We start from the raw sequence: 26,820 nt of genomic DNA, 5'->3' as shown, positions 1-26,820 counted from the left end.
CCCCAGGGTGTCCACAAATCCTGGGTCAGTGCTCAAACAGGGAATAGACCTAGTGAAATTCCATGTATGCTAAGCCTATCAAATTACAGTTTAGCCATTAGTCAAACACATTTTAAAACTTTATGAGCTACTTTCCCAGAGAAAGCATTTGTAATTAACCTGTGTTAGTAACTAAAAATAAAACCAAACACAATTTCCTTTACTGTTACTGCAAAAATCACTAAACTTGGTTTTTTGCCCGATTCTGAAATTTTCATTATGTTTACCTATTAAATTTAGAAGAATTAACTCATAAATAAAGTAAGTACAGGCTATGGCTAACCACATAAAACAAAAAAGAATGTTGCTTACCGAAGAAAATAAGACTGGTAAAATAATATTGGCAACGCATATTTTGATTTATAAACACGCGTGTTTCATAAAAGTAAGAAGTTCTCTTGAACACATGGTTTGCTTGTTTGGTTACCCTAAAACTCTATTTTTATTCAGAATAGGTTTCCTAAAAATTCTTATTTTTTCCTTTAAGAAAAGTGCTAGCTCTCCGTGATAACCTTTTGTGGCAATCTGTGATAATCAACAAATTTCATTAATATTTTAGAAGGTAAAAAGCAAACAAATTTAGATTTGATCAGTTTCAGATTTCCAACTGAAAACTATGAAAAAACGAAATCTTCATATGGTAAGAAAATACTCCAGATATCTTCTCTCTGAACCACATTCTCTAGAACATTATTAGCTTTGTAAACAGATTTTAGGAATAGCAGTTCCTATTCACCAATCACCAGAGCAAATTTCTAGAGATACAGTAAAGCCACAATGTCATCTACAACTACTAGAACAGTTCTATTTCACACATCTGTGCAGGAATATCATTTTTCCAGCGTTAAAAATTTAAAAAAAAAGCACTATAAAGCTATTTATATTTAAGGCAGCACACTACCATTTAATGAATAAATATTGCAAATATTTTTTTCAGTAATTGCAATAACGAACTTCAGTTATCCAGCTACTATTTTTATCTTTGCTTTTATTAACTAAGAACACAAGAGCTTAAACAGGAACTTCAGATTTAACACCGATCTGAGTGTTACAGGAATTATTAAGCACTAGAGCATTTATGAGGCTACTGTTAATCACTAATGCTGTTACTTCCTCTGATTTTTATGCCATTATATCCTTGACAAACAGAGCCAGGCTGAAACACATTCTGTCATGACAGAATGCTTGCAATCCCTTTCCTGGATTTCCCTAAGGGAATTTTGCATCATTTTAGATCATGAGTTTTTCTCTCAGTGTTTCTTACTAGATCATGATCTTGCAGAATTGTTTTGATTAACCTGATGTGCAGGACTGCAACTGACCCATTCATTGCTGATAAAAATCTAAGAAATACCATTCAGATCTCTGATAAGAGCATTCACCAGAAAGGTGTTAAATCCCAAATGAACTGATTATGTAAATAGGTGTCACACAGTTCACCTGGAGATGCTCCACAAAGTGTAAGACAACAACATCAGAAATGAAAACTTGTTCTCCGTAATTTTTCTGTGAAATAGATCATCATCATGTTTACATCTCATATTTCACACATAGCATTAAGCAGGATATATACTGTGCTATTCTGAGAGAACAAAACAGGTGGAAACGAATTCCATCCCCTTTGATATAAATGGAGTATAAACAGTAATGGCAGAGTCAAACTGGAAAATACACAAGAAAAAGGAATGGTACTAACAGAAATAAGAAACTCCAACAGTATGATGACCCATAATCTTCCATGTTTCAGAGAGAGTAGTTCAGGCAATTAATACTTTAATATACAGAACTTTAGCTCTTAATACTTAAGGTATTAATTTAATACCTTAACTTCTCTGTTGGCCCAGCAAGTATTTGCAAATCTCAGACATGACATAAGCCTCACAGACTGCTTCTTGCTATGATTCATTCTCACTGTATGAATTAAGCTCCTTATAATGCATATCATGGTGAAAAATAATTCTTAACTTCTATTAATAGCACCAAACTACAGACATCAAATAATGTAGCATTTCTTTGTTACCCAAATGACTATTTGAGTTAGACAAGAAATAATGACCAACTCATCAGAAAAAGTATATTTTTTTTGAAAGGGCAGGGTTCACTTCTGTGATAGTAAAGACCATACACCTTTAAACATCTTGCATTTCTACTAAGCAAAGGTACAATAGTGAGAAATAAAAAATCTTCCTTACCTATGTATACAATTTTTAGATTCAAGATATGCCATACCAGAGGCAGCATCTAATGAAAATTTCACCAACTGTTTGGTTTTCAGCTCATCCTTCTTTTTTCTTAGGAATGACAGGAAATCACCTCCTAGAAAATCAGACAGATGGACAGTGAGACTGATAGGATATTCACATTTCTCTCTCACTGGAAGTGCAAGATCAAACAAAATGCAGGTTATTAGCTGTTATCTTCATCCCATCAGTTTAAGGCTAGTCCAAGAACAAGGAAGGAACTCATCTTTCAAAAATACATTTTCCCTTAAATATTAGATGCTTGAAAATGAAAATTGCACAGCATGCTTTTGATACACCTAGTCTTCACCATTGTACATTAAATACAGACTCACAAACTGTTGACAAAAAACCTGATCATCTGTGATACATATTCATCTCTAATCACAGAATTACTAATTGTGAATAAAGAGGTTAGGTCCTATTAGCTACACGAAAGTAATTACTTTTAAATTAATCATTTGCAGTGATGCTTCTCTAATTCTACACTGATATGTTGGAGGAGTAACAAAGTGTTTTCTTCTTGGGCAGTGACTGGAGATTTGACCTGGGCAGTGGAAGGTGAACAGTTATTACTCTGCCTTCAGAGGAACAAAGCCTTTGTCTTCTCATCTGAAAAGGGGGAAGGATCAGGGTGGCGAATTTCCAAAAAGAAAACTGTGTTAGCAAAAAAATATTCCAAAAAACTGATTTAGGACAAAGATAAGCTGGAAGGATATTATACAAACACTGCAAAGCCATGTTCTAACTGACATAAATGTATTAAAAGACTTTTCTAAAATATATTTTATTATTCCAGGCAAAGAAAAAAAAAATCACAGCAAACCTTTTCATGTCACACAATTATTTGATAGTGAGTAGCCAGTCATTGCTCCAATATTTGTTTCTGTTCAGTTAGGACTGAACTGACTATTAGGATTTGTTCTTGCAAGCTGTTACACAATTTTATATATTGCCTTTTGTTAGGAATAGGAAATGATGGTATTATATCAAAAGTTTCAGATGCGATTTCCTTTAAGAGGCTATCTATATTTATATTTCATAGTGTAAGAAATAAAGACAATATTAAAGAAAAAAGTCACATGTTATGAAGTGTAACTGCAATGCCTTCAGACATTATGGTGGAGCTGCCCTTTACTCCCAGACTGGGCAACACACAGATGGGAGAGCAAGAGGTGACTGCATTGCCTTGACTCTAAAGCTAATCTGAAACACCCCATACTGAGTTTTAAACTCCACTGAAAAAGGACAGATGACTACTGCAAACTGGACTGGGTAATAATACCTTTTATTTAATCTGAGAGGTTACTGACATAGTCTGGTGAAAAGTAGGTATTGCCAGTGGAAAGTAAGATAAACATTTCAATAACTAATGTGTCATTTCTTGCACATGTAAACAGAGTTTACATTACATTATTCTAGCTACAGCAGACAGCTAAAAAAAACTTTTAAGCAACTCACCCCTCCAACACACACAACAAGCTGATGAAAATTTTGTTATTTATGTGCTGAGACCTCACTGCTTTCTATGCAGGAATCATCTTTGAATGAGAAAGTATGACTAAAAGCTTTTATGAAAAGTATGACTACAAGCCTTCTTTACAAGCTGTGGCATTACTTGAATAAGAGCAATCAAGGCAGCTCATAAAAATACATTTAAGACCTTACAAGACATTTAAGATATTAAAAAAAACTCTACAGTGAATCAACCAATGTTTCAAGATTGAAGATTAAGAATTGCTAGCAACTTCCTGTAGGAAGAACTGAAAAGACAAGCTCAGTTTGATATTTTGGGAAAACAAAATAAATAAAAGACCAAATGAATGAAAAAGAAAACAACACAAACATGCAAAAAAAAACCAAAAACAAAACCAAAAAAAATCCCCCAAAAACAAAACCCAAAACAAAACAAAAACCAGAAAACTGGCAGAAACAAATTCCCCCAAAATCTTGCAAATATTCTCTGCTTAAAAGAACTTGCTATAACAACATCAGTGTAAACTATAATTCTCACAATTCATATGAATTCTTTGTATAAATAAGTTAATGCTCTCCACAATCAACAGTGAAACTATCTGCTCTCAAGTAACAAGGTATTAAAGACAACAAGGAAACTTAAAACAAACTTTAAACAAAAGAAAACCCAACCATATCCATTAAAAATTTTAAAATAATATATGTTATAAATTAGTTTCCAATATACTCAGGCAATCACACTAATATCCCAATTTTTAACAATTTATTTCTGAATGATATTAAAAGTTTCTCAGTTCCTAACATCAGAATATGTCAAATTCACAATGCACAAGCCCTTTACTTGCCAATGCAATTCACATCCACCAGGAAGTGATTTAGACTTGTTTATTTTCAGAGCGTAGCATGCACTGTATGAAATTCTAGTTTCCAGCAAAAACAGCACCATATGTCAAGGTGTATACAGTGCGCTAGATGCCTATCACCAAATTTTAATTACATTACTTTAATCTGTCTCAGGGTTTTCATGCTCTGTTTTCCTTTTTCTGTCCTTGCATAGAAATGGCAAAAACATCTTCTAATAAATATTCTGTTTAATATTAATTTAAAAGCAGCGTTAGTAGCAGACAAAATAAAAGAGCCAACTAACAACCATCTCTCTCTGTACAATATATGTAATGTTTAGTCTAAATCTGATTATTCTCATTATTGTGATACTAACATAGGCTGAAGTATCTGTTCCTTAAGTAACAGTTACTCCTCAGTAAATTCTGACTTTTACTGTGGTCAATGTTCCAACTATTCACCTTCATATCAAAGCATCCACATGAATATCTCCAAGACTAAATTAAGAGTATTTCCTTGAAAACTCTTTAGTACAGAGCAGTGGTTAGGTAACATCTTTATTTACTTTTAAAAATAAGTTTTAATGTGAAAAGCCCTAATTCACTATTTGCAGCACATTGTGTCAGAGTATTATTATATATAGCTGTTGATAGAAATGAAATACATAGACCAATGACACTAGGGAGACTACATAATAATAAGCAATGATTTCTCTTTTATGTGGAATTTTCATTGTATTCTGCACAGCTACCTGTTATTCCAGTTAATGGTCCACAACACCACTAGAAAATGATGTATGCTCTAACAGCCCTAAGAATTACCAAAAAATTAGACCATTATATATATATATATATATATATATATATAAAATCACCTAGCAGAGATGACTTGCCTTTTTTTAGTTTAAGAGAGTATATATAACAGTACTTTAGACCCTTCCTAATAAAACAGAATTATTCTACTAAGTAGAGGACAAAATGTAGTTCATAAGCAGAAGCTCCATGAGAGCAGCCTGTTATAACTGGGTTTCTGAACACAGCCCTTCATGTATTTTGCTGTGAATAGCAACTATTTCTCATTACATGCTGGAATTCTGAGAATGTGAGAATACCACATATCAGCAATTCCTAGTGTTGGCTGTGCTTGACAGCAAAAACTTCTTGTACAATAAGTGGCATATCATGGTAATAAAACAGTTCACTCCTCTGCACACAAAAAAGCAAGCTTAGGAAGAGGAAAAAAAAAACCAAAACCCTGTCATATATGAGAAGAAACCAAAATGCAAGAAACAACAATGAAAAATGTTTAATAGGTTTACAAAGTGTTTTGTTCTGGCAATCTCTGATTTGATTGGCATTTATAATCAACTGTGATCACATATTTCAGTGTTTTCCTAAGCTGGTGTCCACAGTGACAACTACCTACCTACTCTAGGCATTCTTGGCATCATTCTGACAACCATTCTGAACACAACTAAAATATATTTTGAAATGATGATGGGAAATCTCACACTGAATTGGTATAGATTTATTGCTTATATATTGTATCTCTATCTAGTATCCTAATAATATTATAAATAATTATACAAATGTTAATAAATGTCGTAATACAATATCAATGATTACAAATGACAGGAAGTTATATGTATTCTTACTCACATATAAATTTTAATAAAGTGGGGGAATTACCTTTGTTAAACATCCTTTTAAACTATGTTTGTTTAAAGAGGTTGCTTAATTTTTCTTATATTTATACACACATTCATCATACAGATGCACCTTGCTTTTGGCCACACATCCTAAATGTCACCTAACTCAGGGGAGCTTTAGGATTCCGTATTCCTAATTACTTTACAGGCCATTGTAATATTATTGAAATTATGTTATTCTGCACCTGTATTTATTTATAAATTTAAGAATTTAAGTGGTCAATATTCCAAGCAGCCTTATAGCAATTTACAATTTCCTTTATAGTCCATTTTAATCCCATATAAATGGGATTAAAAACACAAGCCCAAATGGAGTTGCTTAAAACTATGAACTTAAAATAGTAAACATGCATCTCTAGGGAATTCTAGGAGATATGTTTTTAAGTATGTAAGAAGCGATTTGACAAACTATTTAAAGTACAAGGGTTTAAAAATGTTAAAACACTCATTTTCAATAAAGTACTGTGCCTTCACATTTCAACTAATGCATAACTTATGTGCAATGCAGTACTTTAACTTTATTTTGTTCTTTTATTTCACTATATATATTTTGTTCTATATTTCACTATATATGTAGTAACAGAAACTATAAAGAAACCCAAGGTTTACTTTTCTAGCTGCATACAGATTACTATTGTGATATCCAGTTAAAACTTTATTTTTCCTGTTAAGTACAGCAAATAGAAGTTGTTATAAATATGCGAAGTGCTGCCAATATAGTTTTAGCAATGGCACTAATGAAGTATGAGTAGGAACAGATGTATGTGAAAACAAAAGATGAAGAAAAAAAAATTAAACTAATAGTGTGCATTGAGAGCCAAGGACAGGAGCAGCAGCAAAGAAATAAACACAGAGAAAATGTGCTCTGGATGACTTTTTAGCAGACAACCTGTGATGAGACCAGAACAGAGATGACGCATGAGCACAAAATAAAACTGCACTGTGATGAAATGAAGATGAGAAGGTTACAACATATTTATATATGCTATTTCACTTCCTTTCAATCGGATGACAGACCACAGACATATGATTATCAAAATAAATGAAATATTGACAATGCTCAGCAAGTCCTGCTTTAGATTTCTGGCAGAGCAAATAAAGTAGAGCATGATGCCAATATCCCGTGTGACATAAGTGCCTGTCCAAAACAGAGTCTGTCATCACCTGTCAAGAAGAAACCAGAAATCATAGTGAGACATCAGCAGCTAGCATCCCTTGTCTTCTGTAATGCCAAAACATCACTATCCAGACTAATTGGACACTTTATGTTTTAGTATTGTGGCTGTAAGGATATCCATTGTGAGTGCAGAGATAAAACCTACTTCAGAAGCTACCTGAAAGGAAGACCTCCCCAGGAAGTCTTCCATTCTTCAGTAAATAATTCCTGCAATCTGATGATGCTCAATAATCCATAATCAAAGACCTCGAAAAGTATTGCAGATTACAGAGACACGATAGCTGATGTGAAACAGAATGTACCTGAAGAACACAGGTTTTTTTAAATCTAAACAACAATGAACAACACAAACACATTAAATAGCTACTATAGTAAAAACTGTTATAGGCAAAGTCAAAAAAAAAAAAAAGATAATAACAATGAATAAAAATAAGTAAATTGAATACAGAGGTTTTTGCAACTACCAAAATACTTCAATATTTTTTTTATGTTTGATTGTTTTTATTCAGTTTAAAATGGATTTTCTAGTTTAACCTATTTGCTGATTTGATTTTGTACAATATTGATACAAAATATATTAACATCAAAGCCGAAAACATGTGAAGAGATAAAAATCCAACTGTAGTCTGAAATGCTACTATAAAAGGAGACCAGAGCTTTGGTCCTCTTTGACTAAATAGTAGCTCTGAGGCAAAAGGAATTTTTAATCACTCTCACCTTCACCCTACCAAAGGAATCTGACTTTGCTTAATAATCTGGAATCCATGAAGTAAAGAGGGAGGAAGAGACCCATGTGCATTACAGGGCTATGAGCAAGGCAAGGAAGAAGAAACAGGGTCTGTATGTAATGTGTGTGTGTACTGCATGAGGGCTGATGAGGAGAGGGAAAAGTTGGACACGTGGAGAGAAGGAATCCATGGGAATTGTCTGGCTATTTGAGTGAAATGCCCAACAGGCATTTCACTCAAAGAAGGCACAGGCAGAAGCACAAGTTGCAGAGATACAGAGACAAATCAAAATGGAAGCTGGAAACTTAAGAGGATAAAGTAAGAGAGAAAAACTAGAGAAGCAGACATGGGTCTGTGTGAAGAGAAACTGTAGGTAGACAGAAGGTGGCTTCACTGACCAGAAATAATGAGAAGATTACTTATTTGACTAGAGAAAAAAACAGAACTGAATAGAAAAGCCAGACAGTCATTACTGCTTCATCTTATCTCTAACTGGAATTTGATGGATCCTTTTTTTTTCTGTTGTATTGATTTTGAACAGTGTGCAGTAAAGACTCAGGATGTGACTGCAAGATAGGACTCAGATCTGAAATCTGCCCAGAAAAGACAGCTATAGAGGATATACAACCAATACAACCAATGGGTGAGATCATACAAAACTTTATTAAGGGGCTCTCTAAAGAGAACCAATTAGAAAAAAAACATGAATGATCTCTATAGAGATCTCACTGCCTCCAAAGTAGGAAAGACAAAAAACCACACTGAAGTAGAAAACACAGTAGCTGAATCACACAATGTGAAAGTTCAGCACCAGTCAGCATTCCAAGCCTGTGCATGAAATCAGTGGCACCTCAGTGACAGGTCTAATCTGAGGTTCAAGTAAGCCATGATATAAATGTACTTCAGCTGCTCTTAGCATCTGCTCTCCTGTATTTAAGAAAATAATTAATTTAGCAGAAAAGCTCAAGATAATATGGATATTGAATTTCACAATAATAAATAAATTATAAACATCTCAGAATTGAGTTTTTAGGTATAAATGGGTTTACTGGCTCCATGTAAGTAACAAGAAATGCACAAAGTCAGCTGTGATTTGGTGCTATACTCTGAATTATCACTACATGCAGAAAATAAGAGCAATTTCACAATAGTAATTTAAGATTTAGTAAATTGTATCAGCTCCTCAGTGCCGCATATAATGGATCTTCATGCCCTGAAGTTCTCTTTTCCAAGAAAAGCCAAAAAGTGAGCCTAGTAGGTTAGGAAGATACCATACTTTATTTACACGTTTCTGACAAAACACACCCTGCAGGAGTTAAGAAGTGCTCTAATATACAAAAAGTAGCAATGGAATCACATTTCAGAAGAAAGGGAGTGAATAAACCAAGCCAGACCAAAGCCAACTGCAGGTAGGACAGCATGAACAGGGTTCAGAGGTAACCCCACACTTGGGTAAGAATCATAACCCCTTGGGTTGGAAAAGACTCCCAAGATCATAAAGTTCATCCTTCAACCAAACACCACCATGCCCACCAAGCCGTATCTTGAAGTGCCACATTTAGCCATTTCATGAGCTCTTCCAGGAGCAGTGATTCTGGGTACAGGCACAACAGAAATGGCCATGCTCATTCTGGGTGTGCCTGGGAGTCAGGGCACTTCACATCCAGCAGTGCTGCATCTGAGCTAATAAAACCTGCCACCTCTGATTTGTTTCTGCAACAGTGGCACAGGCAATTTGCATCCCAAATGATTCTGAACAGACCTCTACAGGTTACCTTATCCAGCTGCAAAGACAGAACTTGTGACCTTGCTGAACTCCCCCTTGGAAGCTGGATACACATGTCTGGATATAAACTGAGTATAGCTTAAACCTAATTCTGACAATCTTCCCATGCTATTAGATTACTGAGTATTTCCGTAGCTGTTTACATGTACAGGCATAGCTCTACTTCTTTCCAGCTGCCAGCATTGAGAACCATCCAACACGAGTAAGCTAAAACAATGAACACAAACTCACTGTTAAGTTTAAAAGGAAATTGCTTTTTTTAAAAGCATGTATCTATTATCAAAGGAATTCTCTGATGGTATCAGGAATGTACACTGGTACCCCAGTGAAATGTAATGCATTAGCAGGAGAATGAAAAATGTCCATGCACACACTGGGGAGAGGGGATCAGAAACAGATCAGAGCAGATCCCTGCTATGAAACGTAAACTTTAAGGAATTTAGAGATTTTAGAGGAGCTAAGATTTTAGTTAGAAATAAGCCTTACTAGAGTTAATTAAAATAATAATAATAAATGAGTAGGCCTTGATGAAGTTAGGAGTTAATAGTTAACTAATAATTAATTGCTTGTCAGCACAATGTTTAGTTAGCTGGGTTTATAATGAAGAATATAGAAACTGACAAATAGCTTTTAGGAACATAAGACAATTGTGGGCCTCCTCTGTTCTGAAACCAATTGAAGACAAGGAATGGGAGTTCTACCAAGAGTTCATTTGTCATATTTGCATTGAAAAGGTAGAAAGGTCAGAACGAGGAAGACTTCATTTATTTCTTCATTTTGGGACCCCTCCCCATGAAAGGGACCACCGACCCATTTCAAGGGACAAACTACGCATGCTTAATAGCTTTTGGAGTGACTAGCATACGAAGCGGGGAATGGGATGTACTAAAATGATGAATATGCATTTGTATTTTGTGTATTCAATACTTGTATGGATAAAAAGACTCTGTAATCACCTGGAAGCTGCAGTGTGTATTTGGGAGCTATCCCGCACACAATAAACATACACCTTCTAACTTTAAACTGTTAAGAGAGTTTTTGTCCGTCACAGTTGGATATCGGTACTAGACCAATATCCATATTTTTTCAATAAATCAGCTAGAACAGACTAAATATAGTCTGTGGCCACAGAATGGATGAAAAGCTGAGAGACAACTGCTGAGAAACTGTTTAGAACTGTCTGAGGCAAGGATCTGGTACAGGAAGATCATCCAGTTTTCATAATATCATAATATATAATATCCTCATCATAGATCATATTAGCATAATGCATATGCTAGAGGAAGCTGTATTAAGAATCAACAGAGAAGACAGACACTTCAATTGCCTATATTTGAATGCCTGACCTAGCAGAAATGAAATTATTCCAAAATATTCTTGGGGTTTTAATTTTAACTATGTTGGTTATGAAAATGTTTAAATATACAGAAATCTGAAACAGAGAAAGTAGGCTATTAACTTGAGATTAAACATTTCAGCTTCAAAAAGGAGCAGGTCACAAAACATGGGACTTCAAGCTTCCATCTACTACCTTTAATCAAGTACTGGAACACACCAAGATGTTTGCATCTACTTTTAATTAGACAATTTTTCAGAGAGAGCTGGTGCAAGCATGATGATGGTGCATATCTTGCAGATTCTTTGCTGGAGGGACAGAGGCACTGTGGAGGATAATACAAGACAAACTGCTGAAACAGTCGCATAAGTGAAAACTGCACCACAGGATTCCATACATATCCTCAAAACACCCCATTCTAGAACATGTATTTCAGGGACACACCACGTTCCTACCTCTAAATTAAATTCTCCTTTCAGAACTAGCTAAGATAAAAGTAAATTGAAATTGACATAAAGAAGGAGAAGCAAGAATGTTGTAGCTTAGGCCTGCTTTTTGCTTCTTACAGATTACCTTTGGTCTTGATTTGTTCTTCCCCTAAAGGAAGAGGAAAAAACTCTTCAAAATTTAAAATTTTAATGGCACTCCTGCAGTTCCTTTTTGATTACAAGGGAGAACTGATGATAAATTATAAGCAAAGGCAGTTAAAAGATTCAGCATACTGCAATGAATGAAAACACACTTTGTCACCCATGATCACTAAAAGAGAAGTTTGGGCCAGAAACGTAACAGTTAAAAAGTTAAAAGTTAAAAAAGGGTAAAAGAGAAGGGGGTTTTAGTTTCTTTTTTTTTTTTTCCTGTCTTTTTTTCATGAATAGATGTTGAGTTCACTCTGAAAAGAACAGGAAGCAGGCTCTGTAGTCCCGTCAGCATTTTCCTGATAAAACTTCTCCACATCCCAACAAAATTCAGCATTCATTTGTCTCAGTTGTCAGTCTGGACTCTGGCAGTATTCCATGCAGTCTTTTTAATCATCATATAAATTTGCTAAAAATGAGCTGTTGTGAAAACTCCTTATGACCTGTGTGGCCTTAAAAGACAATGGCAAATAGCTCTTTCACTGTTCTGAATACTAAAGCAGTTCCTCGTAATTATTTCTCTTTCTTCAGTTTTAAGGTCAACAATGTGTGATAAAGCACAGAAATTCCACCAGGACAACAGACACAGAGCAAAGAAAAATTAATAAATTAACACAGAAAATGTGAGTATAATACTTCGGTTTTTAGATTGACTTAGCATTACAGGAAAGTAACATTATTACAGAGCGCTATAAACTCTTACACGAAGTTCTGCTCTGTCTCATGTGGGAAACAATCCCTGACAAAGGATTATCTCTGCATTAGAAAATTCCAGCGGTTGCAAATATGCAGTAATTCCCCTTGAACAGCTTTAAGACTCATGTTTCAAATTTACTACATTACTTTTCAGTCAGGTCAGTCAAGTCCATAGGACAATACAAACTCACAGCTCTCTACTACCATCAAGCATTTAGGAAATCTCAACATACAGGATTTCTTTCCCCAAAATTAATTAGCAATTAAATTTAAATTTTAACTTCTATTATCTTTCTTAGGATAAGCTGCATACTTAAAGTGTATCACAACAGATTACTAAAATGTTACTCTATTCAGTTATGAAACAGTGCAGTATTCCTATTTTTAGATCAGAAGATACCAGAAAAAGACTCCAGCAAATTTGACCTTTGCAACAAACCTTTTCAAACCTATCTTAAAGAGCATTTCACTATAAAGCAGTAAAAATTAAGAGGAATATTCCAAAGAAAATAACCTATAGCAGCCTATACAATGTTCAGAGTCCTTCAACATACTAACATGTAGCAACAGTCTGATTTATCTAAGCAGCAGTCTTCTTAACAGTCCTAATATTTTCAAACTAGGAACAACAGTTGTCATAGAGAAAGAGTCATACATCATAGAAGAAGAGGACATCTCTATGGTAAATTCTCCCTTAAGAAAAAAATGTTTTAATAGAAAGAAAATTTCCAAGCAGAGTTATTTTCTCATTTCTTAGTGTACTAAAAATTTCACAGAAGAAAACCAGGGCACTCTAAAATTCATGGGGTTTTATTATCATATGGTAGTTGAAAAGCCATCCAGCATCCAGGACTGGGCCCATACAAAGATCTGTGCTGTCTATCCTTTTAGTCAGTATTTCAATGTCATTTAAGTAAAAAATAATAAAATAAATTACTTGCAAGAGTGCCTTAAAGGTTATGGCAAATTTATCCATTATGCAATCATAAAAATTTATAAGCCATCTGCTTGACTAGATTCCCTTTTCACAGAAGCTAGCTAGCATAACTTAAGCCTGCAAATTAGATATGTGTATAGATCTCAACTTACCAATACGTAAAACTTGTATAAGAAAAATAGTAACAGTTTATTGATTCATTATCCATGGCTATCTTGGTAATTTTGGGAAGGGGAGAGGAGGAAAGGCAGGACAATTTCTTTAGGATTTAAAAAGATACATATCTTTTAGCAACTCTGCAAATTCCTGAATGGTGGTTTTAGGCCACATTTCTTGCATATATGTAACTTTTGATATATACATGAAGGAAATTGCAATTTAGGTTATGTTTATATATGACAAAGAACATTATACTTAGTTTATTTCTTCAACAATTAAAACAATAGTTTATAGTAAGCAATACCAAATATAAATTCTACAATAAATAAACAGTGCACACACTCTGCTTACAAGATGTTCCTTCCTACTTGTAGAGTAACCTGCAGAAAGACCTGTAGGACAAAACTCAGGAGAAAAGAGACCTGGTCCTCTAAAAACCCAGACACTGGCAGGGAGATCAGATGCATTTTCCTGTAGGTGCATCCCTTAAAGAGAGATCTATATAACGCACACATAGAGTACATTAAGAACTTTCCCTGAATTCTTGATAGATGGACTGTGAAAAGGACCAGGTTTTTCCTTCTGTACAGGAGTACTATGATGGATTGGCACTGGGAGGACACGTACAGTGAGATCAGTATGGCCAACAGCCAGTGAGCAGTAAGTAAAGGATGTTTTTTCCTCACTAATATGTAGTTAGTTGTGTTCAAGGCCAGGTGAGGTGGGGGTCTGAGCAACCTGTTCTAGCAGGAGATGTCCCTGGCCCATGGCAGGGAGGTTGGAACTGGATGAACTTCAAGGCCCCTTCCAAGCCAAATTCTATGATTCCATTGATCCATAATATGCAACATTGTTTATTATTTCAGCTAATCCTTCTTACATACCCATCTTGACATTTCTTTATAATTGGTTCTTACTATAGGACACTTACAGGACATGTCACTTATGCCAACACCTCTCACACCACCCACTCAAGAAAAGGGTCTACTGTAAAGAATAATTGTTTTTGACAGCTTTGTTTCTCTGTTTGCTGGTGACATTCCGGCTATTTTTGCATGTAGCAAAGGATGGACATGTAATTAAAGACACATCTGCAATATTTCTTTACTGTTTTCATTGATGCCTTTATCCATATGCATAGTTTTAAATCCCATTTACACCTGCAACAAAGATAACTCTCAGAGCCATTTTATGACAGAATTAACAGAGTAGCATCTCTCTATATAAAGTGCTAAGTTTCAATATACATTTCTAATACCTGAATAAATTAAGACTCTAATTGGAAATCATAATTTGGAATGCAAAGCAGAATTAACTGCTATGGAACCACACCACAGGAGTCTCAAAAGACATAGTAGGTGTATGGCCTAATGTGTATTTGGGATATAAAAATGGCGGAAAATTTGCAAGAATTAGACAGGAGTCAGAAAACACAGGAGAAATCCCTTATTTTATGAAGATACTTCTAATTTTATATTCTGAGAAAAAAACTGTCAGACATTTATAAATTACAGGTGTTCTTAGCCATACATCCACAGAACACAATTCTAAGTTAAAACTTGACATTTTTAGTTATTAAACAGAATATCAGAGTTAAACTGCTTAAACACCTTCAAGCATAAACACATTTATGACAAAACAATGAAGATACTGAGAAAGTGTAGTGTCAAGTGGAAGACAATTTTATCACTATCCTGCTTCTCAAAAGGCAGTGTTAAATACCAAGTCAGAGCACTATTAACTATCATTTTTTGTAATCTCATCCAAACTTGTCACTAGATAAAAACAGTAACATCAGAATCACTGCTTCGCTACTCGTCTAAGTGATTTGACATTTCTCTGGCATCCTTATGTTTTCTGTGGTCAGCCTCTGGTGTGCCAAGATGTAAGAGCAAGTGGGAAAGTGTGATGACTTGAAGGCAGCCCCTTGTTTATCAGGGCATGCAGGCAGAGCAGCCAGCCCAGGGAGTTTACAGACAATTGAAACAGGGCAACAATTCTCTTTGCAAGAAGCTTCTTTCTCAAGCAAATTCAGTCCCAAGAATGTTTGGATAGACTTGAACTACAAAACAGGCATAAGAATCAGAGGAAAGTTCTCACTCAATTCCTTCTTACTTGATTTAGCATGTTTCAACAACTTGTACAAGGCTCTGAAAAACCTGAACCAGAATGACAAAGGTATTAAAAGATCAGGATTTACTTTTCAGAGATGTCTGACGAAGTTGATTACTAAAGCATCCTCTAAAACCGAGGACACTGCTTTCACTCTCCATTTTAATAAAGTTAATCATGCATAAAAATATAATAATCTAATATAATCTAATTTAATAAAGGCAGAAAACTCCACAAGGTCAAATATTTCATCAGTGCTCTCACTCTAAAGCCAGTATTCAAGAATTATAAGCAAGCCAAGTCTTCCTGAATAAAAAGGTTACTAAAGCAGTTTGCTGTATAATTTTGAAGATAAATCCAGTGATATATAGAACAAATACAGTGTTGCATATTAAGCAGTACTAGAGGCTATCAAATCAACACATTTTCCAGCTGCTGGAAAAAATCAACAAAGAGGCAAAATTGCCCAAAAGCTGTTATCATGCCAACAATTAGAAATTCACTCCAGCTATTGTTGAACAAAATGAATCCAATTCCAAAAATAAATCAAGAGCAACCCTAAAACCAAACAATATACTCTGGTAGAGAGTAAAATGTATAATAACAAAGGTAACCCAAACAAGAGTTATTAATATTGAGATATTACTCAGACATGAAGTTTCTTTGAATACTTAACATTCTCTACCTAACTCTATTGTTAAAGGAAATAACATTTTATATCTCATCAGGAGAATAATGAAGCTTGTTGTATTTAAAGGCTACAGTAAAATTCTCAACAGATTTGTGGAGCTCAACCACTCCAAAGCCAGTAGAACTAGCATTTCCAAAGATTTGCAACACAAGTGACTTTTGAGGTCAGTCACAACAAGGCAGACTAAGACAAATAGAAAACAATACATTTCACATTATGGAAACAATGAAACCAATGGAAATATGCTGCAAAAAACAAGGAAAAAAACAATTACCTGGAACAAGTTCCATAACAATATATATAGGCTGTCGTTGAGTGCAAACTCCTATAAGTTTTACAATATTAGGATGGTCGTATTGTTTGAGTATTCTGCAAAAAACACAAGAAGTTTATTCAAGTAATGAACTTTATTGTACAGGCTGATTAAACATTACAGGAAAATATCTTAAACCTTTAATGTTACTTTAATGGAAGATGCCGTTATTGTTATCAAAGGAAAAAATATCATTACTGTTATCAAAATCAATATAACAGATCAATCACCACTGTTTGAAATGAAAATCATAACTGAGTCATTAATAAATCAAAAATTATTCTCATTGTAATTTTACCATTTTTCTATGTGTCATTTATCTATATAACTGAAAAATGACCTGACATAACCCTTGTATTTAATCAGAATTTCAGTGGTGGACCAGAAGCAGAGCTACATCAAAACATATGCACAGCTTGCCTGTATGCTTCCCTGCTGCACTGTTCAACAGCTCACTTGTTCCAATTTACTTTGAAAGATTAATTAATCCAGTAAGTTTTAGAAGACTATAAGGACATCAATTTTGATAATTAAATGAACAATTTATATCTTTTGATAAAATGCTTTAATAAGAACATTTCCAGCCTTAAACAGCATGCTATGATTTGTAAGTCAAAAGAAGAGCAATACAAAATTCTATAGAGACCTTGTAACTTAAATGTTTCTTCTGATATTTGCTGACTCAAAGCACCTCCTCTTTTTCCCTTTTTCCCACAGATCAAGATTAAAATACTAACATGTTTAGCGAAAAATAACACATTCTATTTTTTCAGACAATTTCTTCCCATTAGTGTCAAGCTGCTTAACAAATGACATATCTCTGCTGTTGCCAAGTTACAAGTTTTCAAAAATTATTCAATAGATAGGGTGGCTGAAACCCTCATTCTGTAAATGCAGATAATATCTTTTATTTTCCAATACTGATCACACTAGCTTGGGAGTGGAAATTAAAACATATGAAGCTTCATAGCAAGAAGGAGCAAGGTAGTTTATCTCAAGACAGCCCTCTCCCTGGAGTCTCAGGATCTACCTATGTACATCAGCTAGCACTCAGAATGCTTTGCATATTGTGCCATGACTGTAATTTGGAAAATAAACATATCATCTTATGCTGATTGACACAGTATAAAATACCTCTACTGGAGCAAACTCTTCTTACAAAGAGAAAATTCCTAAATGGGGTCTATACCCCACTAAGAAAAGTAATCTGGGCACATTTGATCACCTCTACCAGACATGAATATAAGGCAGATGTTAGGCCTGGTATAATCACACTTAAATTCACAACATCCTCCAATCTTCTAATCTGAATCCTCATGGCACATCTTAGAAGTTTTAAATTAAAGCACTTGAGACAACAAACTTTTATTTTACAGGCATGGCTTGCTTTGTCAACAAGATGGTTTCAGCAAGCAAAAATGCTACTGCATTCACACATTAAAAATGCCAAAGTTTAGTTACCACGGATACAGCTGTGGAATGTACTGAGGGAGAGAAAGGAAGGAAAAGTTTCATTACTTCTTTTTTAATTTTTCAGAAGGTCAGGTTTTGTAAATGCATCTGGTGATAAAAACTGAAAAAAACCTGCCACAAGTAATTTTAGAGAACCTACCTGGCTTCAGACAGAAATTTTATTTTCAGTTCCTGAGGAAGATCTTCTTTGCAAGTTTTTACAGCAACAGGGGTTTTATCCTTTAATGTTCCTTTATACACCTCACCAAAATTACCCTGAAATCGGGACAAATAAAATCATTCTAGGTAAGTAAATTCTTAATGAATTGCCAGAAAAAATAATGCAGAGAGCATCTGAAAGTGGACTAGAACTCTGGAATGTGTTTATGAAGCCAAATGAGATTTTCTTTCAGTATCTACCCTAACCAAATCCGTTCACTCTGACATAGTACATCTATTATATGGACACAGCATATGAGTTCTGTTTTGACCTTGCTGGAAAGAGGAAAAAAAACCCATTAATTAAGTAATTAGAATTTTCTCATAAAACCTCTTAAATACTTTTAAAATCAACTGACATTGACTGTAGTACTTTGTTCTTCTTATTCTTACTCCTGCACACTTTCATTTTCACACTATTGTATTTTGTGAAAAGTTTTTAACTTGCAGTCTGGAAGAGACCAAAAACTGATCTCAAAAACTGTGACAAAACATATCAAAATAACATAAACATTCTCATATATAAGAAAGAAAAAATACAAAATATGAAGAATGAAAACATGTAACATTATTTTTTATCATAAATTAAACCCACTGCAAAATGCATTGTGGTGTATGGTGATCCAGAGTTTCTTTAAACTCAAGGTCAGCAGTACTCTATAAAGGCAAATATGTAAGGCTTCCATTTGGACAAGACTTTAGAAAGCAGCTCCTTTTATAATGACATTTTAGGTAGTGAACAACATATCCCCAAGTCAGGGTTTTTTTTAAGCTTTCATAGAAGAAAAATGAAGTAATAAATACCACAAATAATACACCAGGTAAGTTTTTATTTAATAAAAACAAAAGGAAAATTAATTAAAACCCGAGTTGAAAGAAGAAGGAATTTGTGAGGTATAAAACACTGGTATCAATGAAAAAAAGCCCTCAAGAGAAGGAAACAAGAAGGAAACTATAGATCTCATACTTCTAGTTAAGCTTTGTATTTCCCAAAGAATACACACATCTCAATTTTGAAACTATGTCTGATCAATTTCTACATGAACTATGCTTCTGTATCCTGGTGTCTGGGGCCGCATGTGACTTCAAAAAAAATCTCCTGGAGATGTTTTCCTTCCTTTCCTCCCTTGAAACTATCCTGTTTAAAAATGTGAAGATCCTGCAGTACCTGTATTTTATGAAGGCACAGCTCAATATGGTCATACTTTTTGTCATCTTAATCTGCCAAAGAGCTTTTATCCTGGGAAAGAGAAGTTTATGGCAGTATTTTATATCCCCATTCTTGAATTTCTTACTGATTTTTTAAGTGTGTACTATAGTAAGAAGGCAATTAACTGCTTTTGATTTGTGTCTTCCCCATTTAATCTTATTTTCTCAGTTTTTGAAAAATCTTTTCAAACTACTCTGTGTTCAGAGTAGCACCCAAAATGGTCTCTGCAGGTGCAAAAGTGCCAAAAAAGTGAAGAGTTTGCCTGATTTTAAATACTTGTAGTTCCTAAACAGACTTTGTAAACTACATGTTTATTAACTACACAAGATTTAATAAGATTGTGAAATTATTTAATTTCATCAATGAATGAGTGAAAATAATCATGCACAAGCAATTAGCATTTGTTTTAAGAAATAATGATTTAGTCATCTCATCATACCAAATTTTATACACAAATGCATAAGCATACAACTGTTTCTCCACATGTTTTTACTTATATTTTGCAATATTTTTTTCCAACTACAGAAAGTAAAACAGCCACATCATGCTTTATAAAAATCTAATTAGCTCAAAACACTTCCAAAGGAGAAAAAAAAAAAAAGCTCATTAAATACTTTCAGCATAACTATTATAACGTTTACAAGCAAGTGTGATTTACATCTATTTAAAGCTGTCTCATGTATTAGTGTAAAAAAAAGAAATAAAAATTGCATACCAGAGCAATTTAAAATAAAAGGTATGCAGAAATAGTTTAATCATTACAGTATACTTGCTCAAATGTTATTTAGCTCACTTTACTACTTACTTTGCCCAGTAACTCCCCCAGTGTGACATCTTCATGACTGAGAACCCATTTCTTATCCTATGAAAAGGAAAGCAGAATTTTCAGTCTGCATAAATATGGAAGACACGGTTTCACTAAGACACATCTCAGTAGAAATGGAGTTGAAAAAGTATTACATTTAGAACACTCAATCACAAGCAAAGCAAGAAATTTTAAAGCTAAACATTTATAATTCAAAATTTTACAAATCTTGCTTTATTTTATACAATAAAATAGTGATTGATACTGTATAGAAATTTTTTATTAGAAATTAAGCCTACAACATGATGGTATGTAGATAGATTAGCACTATCTAAAGTTTCACACAAGCTCTGAAAATTATATTTAGCAATTTTAACAATTTTAACAATTCATCAAGTGAAAATTAGATAAGAAAACTTCATTTTAGTATACAATGTAACTTACTACTAAATCAAAAAATTCCCACATTTTTCTCCTCAGTGCACATGGAAATGAACTAAACTTTCAACTTGTCAACAAGACACATACTTGCATCTCTTCCATCTGTTCTGGAAGTTGGAAATATTACAGGCAACTACTTGAAAAGATAACACATGCCAGGTAAAGCATTTTCCCAGGCCTGTGCTGGGCACTGGTGTCCAGCTCTACACCCTTCCACTCAGGAAGGACATGGAGGGACTGGAACATGTCCAGAAAAGGGCACTGGAGCTGGGGAGTCTCTGGAGCAGAAGTCAGATGAGGAGCAGCTGAGGGAGCTGGGGGTGCTCAGTCTCTAGAAAAGGAGGCTGTGGCTAGGTGGGGGTCAGTCTCTACTGCTACATCCCAAATGAAAGGACAAGAGGAAATGGCCTTAAATAGTGCCAGGGGAGGTTCAGATTAGAAATTAGAAAAAAGTTCTTCACTGACAGAGTGGTTTGCAATTGGAGTAAGGTGCCTAGGGAGGTCATGGAGTCACCCTCTCCAGAGATTTTCTGTCGAACATGAATTCAGCAAATCTAAAAAGGGGTGGAGATCATTGCTATTGTGATTTCTACGCTTTTGTTCATAAGTTTAATGTCACAAGTGTGCATTCTAGAGACTTTCTGAATGCCTTCATTAAAACAAACTCCCAGCACACAACACCTCTCAGTCCCATCCCAAGGATTCCTGTACCGCACTACCATGCTGCATGATTTAAACCAATCTTTACTATATCTCTTCCCTGGGTGGGAAACTGTGAGACTTAGGGGAAATTCTCAACATACAATAGTTTATTTTTTCCCTGTACACAAGATTATTGCTTAAAACTACTGCCTCACTGATCAAACATCATAAGAAACATACTTCCTTCATCTCACTAGATACTCTCTGCTGAATGAATGTCTCATTCAAAAGCTGTTGTACTACAAATTGATAGGAAGTGCCATCAAACTGCACACTCTTTCAATAATAATACACAAGTTTAAGAAAACAATTTGCAAAGAAAGCTGTAAAAAACCTTAACCCACAAAAATTACTACTTAGCGGTATTAACATAATAGTTTTTAATATTGAAATAAGTGTGGTAAAGCCAAAAAGTTAAAGAATTAAAATTGAATGGATTTTTTTAATCCCTGCTTAACTACAAGGATTCTGTACTTCAGTGAGTAACTTTTTTTTTTAATAAATTCACAATATGACATTTCAAAAGGTTGTTTATGAAGGAAAGCAATCTGATAATTCTTCAGAAAACTAACCAAAGAAAATAATACCATAAACTGGAATCAAATTATCTGTTGAAGGATTTATAATCATTGCATAACCTTATATTACCTTATATTTATTATTATCGCATTACCTTATTTGTACATGAATCATACCTGTACTTTTTAAGAAAGCCTTCAGTCATTTCTTATACCACTTTAACCCATTCATTAATTTATTGTAGTTCTGCCAGATTTTTCACAAATAATTATTTAAAGCTTGATCAACTTTGTTTGATATAACTGCTATAAACTGCACAAAAGCAGTTTCTTCATCAGACAGTAAGAAAAAATCTAACAGTCATGTACATCATGCCAGTGTGCAATTCTGACATTAAAAAGAAACAAACCAAATCTTCTGATTTGCAGTATGTTACATATTAATTTAAATAGTGTTCAAAATACATTGTCATTGGTTCAGATAATTGCCTTTAATAAATAAACTATAATATGAACACTAAGGTCAAAGATACCAAGACATTCTACTGCAACTTTATCTCACTAAATCTATTTGAATTGCTCTGAGTTTAATATGACATCATTCAATAACCAGAATAGCTGTTAATAATTAAAGACATCAATAAGGCACACTTATCAATGTCAAAATCAATGCATAAATACTGGTACTCATAAACGAAGGTTATGAAATAAAGTAATATCTGTCTGTCTGATCATGAAGTTCATGAGCTTCTCTAAATGCTTAATTCTGACTGTTAATAGAATGTAACAATCTTTCCAGTTTTCAAAAGCCTTTAGTCTACAGATTAATCATGTATGCAAAAGATATTTAAAATTATAAAAGAAATGTGACAGAAAAATGGGACAAAAATATTCTTGAATGCAGGTATAGATCAACAGACACTTTAATGTACATCAGTCCACAGAAATTTTCATTTCATTAGGAGTTAGTTGCTTCTAAATCAAGTGGAGCAAATCCAATACATTTTTGTACCTAATCAAAGTAATCTGAATGACAGCAAACAGAATTCTGAGACTATTAATGCCCATTAATTCCACCCAAAAGGAAGCTGTTTATCATGCAGTCTTCTTCTTCTATAGCGACACTGCTATAAATCTCCCTTTACCTTGCACTTGTTCTGATTTTTCTCTTGTTAATTCTGGACCACAGAATATAAAAGCACTTCAGAAAAATTCAGCCACACAAATTAGCACTTGAGCGTACTCACTTGTAATCTTAATTATATACCTTATTTCCAAATGGAACTACTTGGGAAATCTACAAGCTTTACCACACTCTACTTTATTTCTGTCCTCTAGCTTCCCCCAGGAGGAGAAACTGAATGACATGAATGCCACACTTTAAGCACAGGTTTACTAATAAGATGATGGGAATCCTAGCAGTTTATCTTACCTGTGGAGGTACTGCTACATCTGTTGGTCAAACACTGAGAAACAAGCTGTCAACCAGACAGCACACAAAGGGGAGAACTTTGTCAGCCTTGATGTGGGTTATCAGGCACTTGATAACCCACATCACACTGAAGGTTTTTATGTGCAGCAGCTTGCTAGTGACTACCTTTCTAGACTCTGTGTAACTACCCAGCACACTTGTCTGACTTCAACAAAGATAAGCATTTTCAAAGAGAAGAGTTATTTCAAAAGTTAATTGTCACTGACAAAAACCAAACCTCAAACATACAAATAATTAAAGAAATAAAACTTTCACTTGTGAAAAGGAATACTTAAAAATAATCAGAAATGTCTCCTTTTTTTTACTCATAAAACAAAGTATTCTGCATATACAATATTCTTTTCCTGGATATGTAGCGTTCCTTTTATAATGTTAGGGTGTTTCATGGTTCCCTTGACCATGATAAGGTTCAAACCTTGCAAAGATAGCAAAGATTCAATTGTTCATCAATACTTGCTTCAGTGAGCATACAGTGGAGTTGTGTGCAAGGCACTGAGAACAGTTTGGACAGCAGATGGTTGATGTAAAAAATGAAATCTCATTTCTCCTTTTCTGAGCTATGAGACTGAAATTTTATCACTATTACCTTAAACATCTTCAAAATATGAAACTGCAGTTTTTTTCCTGCCCATCTCCCTTTACTGGGAGAAGCTACATCAAAGAGATCTCAAATTACTATACCAGGAAGAAAGCTTACAAATTACCTGCAGTAAATTATAACAGCTTTCAATAAAATAGAAAACATAATCATGATCTAATACTTAGTGTTCAAATTCCCTTAGCATTATTTTTCTATAATTCTCAGTAACCAAGACACAATATCAATCATTAAGAATTCTAAAATGGTACTTTTTCAAATTTAAAACCAGTAGTAAAGCTATTAGAAAGTAAACTTTTAAAAACATGTTTTGAGAATTAGGTATGAATTTATGAGCCTCAGCTTAAATATTTGGTTCTAAAAATCTCACCATTTCTAAAAGGAGAGAGAAAAGAGAAGGTCGAAAAAGCCACCTGTGTATGTATTCAATTTCAGAGAACTGCCAAACACCAAGATTCTTACCAAGATTTTTCGAAGAGGAAGAGTGAGGAAACCTTGATCAGGTTCCAACACAGTATGAGTAAGAAAGACCTTTATGTTATCATCACTGTTATTTATTCATCTCCTGTTCTCTCTCACATTATTTACTCTTCCTAGTTCAGAAAGCAGTATCTACAGCAAACATTGTCATTGTTTTTCATCTTAATTGTAGATGTAGCAAAAGTGGAAAAGGATAAAAAACTCTATAGGATGGAAACTTTAGTTGACTTAGGGAGCCCCAGAAGGAATCAAACAAAACTTATTGCTTTAAGAGAACTCAAAACATATGACTTTCCAATATTAAGAATATCCGAGCACAGCATGTGGCATTTATGAAAAACCTAAATATCCCTCCCCTTTCCCTCATCCCAGTACATTAATCCTTAATATTCTTCTAAAAAACCTCAAAATAGAGGGATTTTGTCAACATTTCAAGAGTCAAGTGCATAAACATGCATGATGCCTCCTCCTCCATGTTTCAAGCAGAAAAAATGCATCAAAAATACTTTTGAAAGTATTATTTGCTCTCCTTCTTCCAAGTTAAATAGGAAATATCAGTAGTATGAATTACTGCAGCTAAGAGCTATTTTTCCACATCAACAAAAATGGAAAGTTAATCTTTCATTTCCAATACTAAGGATAATTGGAGTAAAATTCTTTTTATGGCTAAGAAAATCAGAATCGCAGACAATTTTCATCAGATGGGTATTCAAATCTCACTTATCAGAACTTGATGAACCAGACAGAAAAAAAAAAAAAGTAACAGCTGTGTACATGTGGATAGGGCTTATTAATATAGGAATGAGAAATCGTCTTTTTAGAGAAGTACTATTTTTGATACCACCTATGCCAGTAGATCTAATGTTAATATCAATTTTATGAATCATAAATTATGTGTTTCAAGTCCTTCAGATTAAGTACAGAAATAAAGGTAGCTGATGGGAAAGATTTTTCATAAGAAAAAGTGGGTTTTACAGGAAGAGTTTTGAAAAACCTCACTGGCAACTTCTTTAAAACTATTTCAGAATAAAGATTCATGAGCTGTAAAAACTGTTATGGAAGCTGCTTTGCATTATTAACAGCACTGTATTAAGTCACACTGATGAAACTCAATGTGGGTTGTAAAAGAGAATAATATCACAGACAGGTTTAGCTCCTTGGGAAAAATTACTATTTTATCTGATTTCTTACTGTTACATAAAAAACTCTGTGAAGTTCAACCCTACTGCTAAACCAAATTCTAAATTATCATAAAACAGGAGGGGAGAAGTAAGATTTGGAAAAGCTACTGTGCAATTTATAAACTGCAGAAGTGACCTCAGATTACCTGCACAGCTATTCTTTGACATTCTTTCTTGAAGATCAGTAGACAAAGTGACTGTACAATTCAACATACAATACCCGTTTTCCTCGGGGGTTTTTTTGCAGTAGTTCCCTAAGCTTATGTTTTCTTATTCATGGAAGGGCTAAAATGTTGCTAAGGATATTTCAGGAAAAAGATAGGAAATAAAGAAAAATAAAGACGTTAAAAACAACCGAGAAAACAAAAAGACATAGAATGTGAAATCCTCTGGCTCAGGAAAAGGAAAGTGAAGTTTATGTCAAAACCATTATATTTCAAGCACATTAGAACACATACTATTCTTCTTAACTGAATACAGTAAATTCAGCTACCAAAACAAAGTACTATGAATCATCTGTCAACCAAATATATTCAAACAGAAAAATTATCAGCTCTGGATCAGGTATGCCCTACAAAACACTCAGAGGCAAACAAAACCAGGTGGCAATGTGGTTTTCCATTTAAACATTCCATGTAATTTAAACAGAGGAATGGAAAAGCAGAGTCACATTATGCATGCACAACACCTTCCCCAAACACTCAAATTATTAAAATAGGCTAAAATATTTTCACATATGTGCAAACACATTTTTACTTCCACCCACATATGAAAAGGTATGTCATATGGCGCTGGGGGAACTACAGGTGTTTGTAAAAATATCCAAGACAGTCTCCTTGAACT

The 26,820-nt window shown here is 34.2% G+C and overlaps 1 protein-coding gene across 7 annotated transcripts in view; it reads right to left on the bottom strand.

The window, feature by feature from the left end:
• The window catches only part of FER (FER tyrosine kinase), a 167,102-nt gene that overhangs the window by 41,324 nt on the left and 98,958 nt on the right, over nucleotides 1-26,820 (bottom strand). For 6 of the 7 annotated variants that reach the window (XR_012052731.1, XM_072921702.1, XM_072921703.1 and 3 more), the window contains 4 exons: nucleotides 20,566-20,622; nucleotides 18,492-18,607; nucleotides 16,841-16,935; nucleotides 2,232-2,355 (listed from right to left, as the gene is read on the bottom strand). Coding sequence is in view for 5 of the 7 variants with exons in the window: in XM_072921702.1 (XP_072777803.1) it covers nucleotides 2,232-2,355; nucleotides 16,841-16,935; nucleotides 18,492-18,607; nucleotides 20,566-20,622 (392 nt within the window). In the remaining 2 variants the exon portion in view is untranslated. Of the gene's footprint in view, nucleotides 1-2,231; nucleotides 2,356-16,840; nucleotides 16,936-18,491; nucleotides 18,608-20,565; nucleotides 20,623-26,820 lie in introns of those variants that run through there. The other variant, XR_012052732.1, reaches the window with a different exon arrangement.

The sequence above is a fragment of the Taeniopygia guttata genome, chromosome Z, assembly GCF_048771995.1.
Source record: "Taeniopygia guttata chromosome Z, bTaeGut7.mat, whole genome shotgun sequence".
Lineage (NCBI taxonomy): Eukaryota > Metazoa > Chordata > Aves > Passeriformes > Estrildidae > Taeniopygia > Taeniopygia guttata.
This window is presented reverse-complemented; position numbering and strand designations above follow the sequence as displayed.